The sequence below is a fragment of the Carex rostrata genome, chromosome 17, assembly GCF_964058835.1.
Source record: "Carex rostrata chromosome 17, lpCarRost1.2, whole genome shotgun sequence".
NCBI classification, from domain to species: domain Eukaryota; kingdom Viridiplantae; phylum Streptophyta; class Magnoliopsida; order Poales; family Cyperaceae; genus Carex; species Carex rostrata.
In genome coordinates this window covers 3,949,457-3,955,875 of record NC_135934.1, presented here as the reverse complement: position 1 = coordinate 3,955,875, position 6,419 = coordinate 3,949,457, and the positions used below count along the sequence as shown (strand labels likewise).

General features: G+C 34.8%; 1 protein-coding gene across 1 annotated transcript; it reads left to right on the top strand.

Annotated features, from left to right (window-relative positions):
* The first annotated feature begins 273 nt into the window (after positions 1-273).
* On the top strand, positions 274-1,213 carry LOC144568686 (uncharacterized). The gene is made up of 2 exons (XM_078319057.1): positions 274-744; positions 887-1,213. Exons 1-2 carry the CDS (start codon positions 274-276, stop codon positions 1,211-1,213), a joined length of 798 nt encoding a protein of 265 aa, XP_078175183.1.
* The last annotated feature ends 5,206 nt before the right edge of the window (positions 1,214-6,419 follow it).

Below are 6,419 nucleotides of genomic sequence, written 5' to 3'. Positions count from 1 at the left end.
AGTGATTAGGCCGGCGTGGGGGGCCTATACCTCAAGATACCCAAGAAGCGGGTTTTGAACTCGAATTTTGATGCGATAGATCAAGATTGGGTCAAGAAGAAGAAGAGGGGGAGATGATCTACATCCGTCTTGAGAGTGCAAGATCGAGTATAAGAGAGTAGTAGGAGGGATTCGGACTAAGATCGATACGTGAGACATAGATCTGAGTCGGATCAATGTCAGAGGAGGAGACCGGGAATGCGTTCGCAAAGGCTTGCGCGAAGCTGACCCTTCATGGTGCGAGCATTGGCCATGTGCCAAGCTCCTGTTAAGAGCAAGCCGAAGGTGCAGAAGGTTGAGCTTCCACCTATTGACATGAGACTCGAAGGGCCAGCTACATATCTGGGTTGGTCACGTCAGGTAAGGTACATTCTGGAAGGGAAGGATCTAGAAGGGTACTTGACTGGAGAAAAGGAAGAGCCAGGTAAGACTGCACCAGAGCGAGCTGAGTGGAAGTCTACTCACATGCAGGTGTATATTTGGCTTTTGAGCTCACTGAGTCTGTCTATTGCGTTCACAGTGGATGGCATAGTGAAAGTGCAGGATGTCTGGGAGAAGCTGAGAACGACCTACGACGGTGTGGGGAAGAACCTGTGGGTGTACCAGATCAAGAGGAAGATCACTGCTATGGTACAGGAGGAGAAGACTGTGCAGGAGTATGCCATAGAGCTGGATCGCTTATGGTTAGATCTAGGCCATTTCAGGGTCATGAGATTGACATGGAGGAGATTGAGTATACCATTTTATGGTCCGGCGACGATGATGCATTGACCCCGTTTGTCATGAGATTGACATGGAGGAGAGGGTTATGGTATTCCTCAAGGGTATGGCACCAACATTTGAGTAGAGAGCTGCTATACTACTGGCTCAGAATAGGATTCCCTCTCTTAAGGAGGCGGTCTCAACCATGATGCAGGAGGAGAGCGGGATTAGACTACAGGCTGGGGCAGCAGGACTTCCAGAGCCAAAGTCAGCACTAGCAGCCAACTTAGGTAACACAGGGTACAGGGGCGAGACCCGACAGTGCTACAACTGTGGTGAGGTAGGTCACCTGATGCAGGCTTGCCTTAAGCCACCAAAGAAGCGAGATGCAGGTGGAAGGGGGCAGGTTGGAGGTCGTGTTCATGGCAGAGGTGTTGAAAAGATGAAAAAGAAGGCAACCGGACATATCTGATGGTTAATCTATTTATTAGTTGATATCCATCATTGTTTGAAAAATAGCTTTAAGAAGATTCTTAAAAAATAATTGTCCTTTAAAAAAATAAGTTTATACTTGTCCTACTACCATCATTAATGATAATACGGAATGCTACTAAAAACTAAGATAAGAAAGAAACGATATCAAAGAATAAGATGAACAACATAATGCTACCAAAAAGTAAGATTGAAAAGAATAAAATTTTAGCTACGCATATATGCATAATCTTATAGTTTGTATATGTGTATACAAATATGTGTCCATATGTGCGTGCAAAAAAAATCTTTTCATTGAAAACATTTTCTTTCTATTGAAGGTCTAAAACATATAATTTTTTTTTTTCTGATGACGAGATTTATCACATGTGTAATTAAATTTTTAATACCAAATAGTATGAAAAGATTCTTCATTAGAAATTAGTATATGAGAAAATTGCATGTATGGATTGAGAGGATGAGTTTTGCATGATATATCATACAATTGTTATTTTATTCAATTTTTATATAATATGGATTATGCAAACGATTTGATCTATCAAATAAGTCTACTTAGATTTTCTTAGACAAATATTTAACATTTATTATATTAATACATGTTTTGATATTTTATAATTAGAAATCAGAGAAAATCAACAAATGCCAGTTGTTTTGATACTCTTATCTTTACCAAAAAAAATTAAGAAGAGGTATTGCCCTTTATATAAAGATTTATCTGAACATATACTACTACAAAAATCAATTCTGAAATGATAAAATGAATCTAGAGATTAGATCAGATAAAAGAGGGAGAAATAGCATTAAATTCAACTAAAATAGAATCACAAGTTAGTTTAATTCTAACTATTTTACCGTACTTGTTTACAAAGAGTTGCTTATCCTTATACAGATATTGACCTGAAGGCCTAATACTACCATAATCCATCCTGAAATAATAAAATAAATATAGAGCTGAGATCGGATAGAAGAGGGCAAAATAACATCAAATTCAACAAAAAGAAAATGACAAGTTGGGAAAACAGTTTATAATACAGTCAGATCAAAATACTCTTAGTAATACAAATTATAATTTTAGATTTGGACTGTCCGATTAGGAGTGTGTCAGATTAGCCCGGAATCTAATTAGACAGTTCGAAGCTAAGTCTCAGTTTAAATTTGAGTGTATATATAAAAATTTAAAGATTCGACTTATTTTGGGACCAAAAATGTATTTTAGGAATAGCCCAAGTATGTAATCCATTCGAAATATAGATCTAGATTTTGGACCAGGAATACAAATTCTGGTTTATAAAAATTAAAAATAATAATTAACGTGTAACACTGAAAAATTTTAGTGAAGTCGAAATTAAGAAGAAACACCAATCTGCAATATTGTTTAAATCTCATCATCTCAAATGTCAAAAAAAAAAAATAGTATAAAGAATTGTGAAAAAAAATGAGATGGAAGTAGACATTTGCTAACGGGTTACCCGTGACCCGTTCCGGGTTACCCGTTACGGGTAACGGGTAGGACGGGTAAAGGGGTAGGTCGGGTACGGGTAAAACCCGTAACGGGTAGACGGGTAATTTTTCCAAAACCTCTATCCGGTCCGTTTATTACCCGTACCCGTTGCGGGTTGACGGGTACGGGTACCGCGGGTACGGATCCGGGTATCCGGGTACGGGTCCAGTCCGTCCGGTTTTTTTTTTTTTTTTTTTTTCTGTTTTTTCCCTTTTTTTTCTGTTTTTTTCAAAAAAATTCAAATTTTTTTGAAGTGAAACGGGTCGGGTACGGGTAACGGGTACGGGTATGCGGGTAGATGGGTACGGGTACGGGTATGCGGGTAGATGGGTACGGGTAGGCGGGTACGGGTAGACGGGTAGACGGGTACGGGTATAACGGGTTTTTTTTCAAATTAGGTTGTCCGGTCCGTTTATTACCCGTACCCGTCTACCCGTCTACCCGTTTGTACCCGGGCAACGGGTACGGGTACCACGGGTAACGGGTACGGGCCGGGCAAAACGGGTTCTACCCGTTCCGGGTTTAGCAAATGCCTAGATGGAAGTTCTTTTACAAGTGTTACAAATAGATGCTGATTGAGATGTCATAGTCCCATGGTGGATAAAAACCCGTTCACTATAACAGATCTAAATCTAAAAAATGCGCATATTGCAACAAACAATGGAAATAATTATTAAACTCAAAAGAAAATATAAAAATAAAAGATTGAAAATGAAAAAAGAAATTCAGATCTTCGTTACGAAATTATTCCAACCAAACTCAGATAGACTGATAGAAAGAAATGAAATTGTCATCCGAAAGAGAACTTGCCGATAATTATTTTATTTTTCAGCAACTACTTTAATATAAGTTAACAAGAAAGATTAATTTTATATAACTATGTTGGTGTATCATTATTTTCTTTTGATCGATAAAAAATAATGAGTGAGTCCATGGTACTATGCATATCACGGGTTGGTCTGTAATATGGCTCAATATTCGACTTTTTATAATCCTAACGGTCGATCCGAACAGTTCATCTTGTTGTCCATATTAATATGTGTTTGGAGACCAAATTTTACATTTTTTGAAATTTTGTTTACTATTTTTTTTAGATATTTAGAAAATCACTTGATCTGAAAATTCTGGACCATCCAAAAACAATGATTTTCAATAAATCTAAAAAAATAGTAAACAAATTTCAAAAAATGTAAAATTTGGTCTTCAAACACATATTAATATGGAGAACAAGATGAACGGTTCGGATCAACCGTTAGAATTTTGAAAAGTCGAATATTGAACCGTATTACGGGCCAAATCGTAATATGCATAGTACCAAAGACTCACTCAAAAAGAGTGAGTCTATGGTACTATGCATATCATGGTCCGTAATACGGCTCAATATTCGACTTTTTAAAATCTTAACGGTCGATCCGAATCGTTCATCTTGTTCTCTATATTAATATGTGTTTGAAGACCAAATTTTACATTTTTTGAAATTTTTTTACTATTTTTTTAGATATTTAGAAAATCACTTGATCTGAAAATTTTGGACCATCTAAAAACAGTGATTTTCAACACATATTAATTAGATGGTCCAGAATTATGATTTTCAATAAATCACCAACAAGTTCATTTTTCAATATTGTGAAAGAAAATTTATTTTTGTGATAAATTAAAGCCAACACTACTATCAGAATAGAAGCTACGGTCTGATTCATTTCTATTATTGGGTACACATGAAGAACAATTTCGAATTAAAAGATATTTAGAGGAGAAAGAAAATATAAAAATCGATCATAAATCTAGAATTACGGAAGGAAAGGATTTTTGAGATTTAGAAAATAATCTTAAGCGTCTTTTTTCTCACAAAAGGAAGAAAACTTTTTTTGAAGCTATTTTCTTTATTAATGAGTCAGAGAGAAGGGGAAAGAGAAAACTCGGTATTTAAAGAAGAAGAAAAAAATTAGCTCTCAAAAACCCAAAATTTTTAAAAATACCATATTCCAAAAAAAAAAAAAAATCAAATAATCACGAAATTCAGAAAATTCAGAAAATATCCTGACCGCATCCCCTGGATGCGGACTCCTTTTATGGAACTGCATCATCTAGATGCGACCCCTCCTTTTTTTTTCTTTTTCTTTTTTCCTTTTCCTTCTCTCTGTTAGCCGAATATTGGTTATTTGGTTTATATGATTGGTCAATTGACTTGAGGGATTTGGTTTATATGCGAACACGTTTTTTTTTTTTTTTTTTTTTTCAAATGGTCCAATATTTCGGCCTCTTTTGCCGCAGGAGAAGAATAAAAAAAAAAGAGGGGATACATTTAGGGGATGCGGCCTCTATAAAAGAGGTCCGCATTTAGGGGATGCGGCTGTGTTAAAATTTGAATTTTTCAGAAAACGTGATTATTTAGTGTTTTTTTTTTTATAGTATATTTAAAAATTTCGGCTCAAAAACATACCAGAAATCCTCAATATAGCAGCTCTCAATTTTTTTTTTTAACAAAACATAAAAATTCTGTTAGTCAATCTGATATTTAAATCCGACAAATACATGCCAAAATTAAAAAATAATACACATTTGAGAAATGAACTTGTTGGCGAACTTACAACATAAAAGTTGAATATTACATAAGCAATTATTAATAGCATGCTTCATTAGTTTAACATATGACTGGTACCATGGTAACTTTATAATCCTATATGACTATGATATTTAACTGGAACAATACTACCAACATCTTATATTGTGAAAGAAAATTTATTTTTGTGATGAATTAAAGCCGACAATATATACTATCAGAATAGGAGCTAGGTCTGATTCATTTCTATTCTTGAGTATACCTGAAGAACATTTTCGAATTAAAAGATGTTTGGAGGAGAAAGAAGATATAAGAAGAACCCATCATAAATCTAGAATCACGAAGGGAAGGATTTTTGGGATTTAAAAGCTTTTTTTTTCTTACGAAAGAAAGAAAACTTTCTTATCTCTTTATCACTTTATTCAATTAATGAGTCTGAGAGAAGGTGAAAGGGCAACTTTCCACTTTTTTTTTTTTAACAAAACATAAAAAATCTGTTAGTAAATCTGACATCTAAAATAAAAAAAATTAAATGATCTAAACTCAGTATGACCAGAAATAGAAGACTAAAATAGTAAGTACCCGAGTACAAATTTGATAGAGCGGAAATAAATCTGCTGTGATTTCCAAATCTAATCTTTTACCTTTTGAAATGCATAAATTTCAACAACACTTATTTTTTATGCACGAATATGTTTAGATAAATGGATGGATTTGGAATAACAGGATCCTGCGATCCCGAATTTTTTATTAATAGAAATAAAATAAAAAAATATTTAAAAACAACATAACTTTTGAGTTTTTGCGAAAACTAAGTAGATCGGGTTCTGTAAACCCGTCCCACCGGACAGGTCCAATTGACCCGTCCCGGTTCCCTCCTTAATCACTCAGCTTAATCAAATTCATTCGCGCAAAAAAAAAAAAAAAAAAAAAAAACCCGGACAGTACTACACAACCCGTCCCGGATCAAAAAAAAAAAAAAAAAAAAAAATTGTCGGACGGGTTAAGCAAGCCCATCCGCCGTCCAGGATAAAAAAAAAAAAAAAAAAAAAGAGAAAATCCGGACGGGTTAAGTAAACCCGTCCAGAATTTCAAAGATTTTTATATTATATTATATTATTA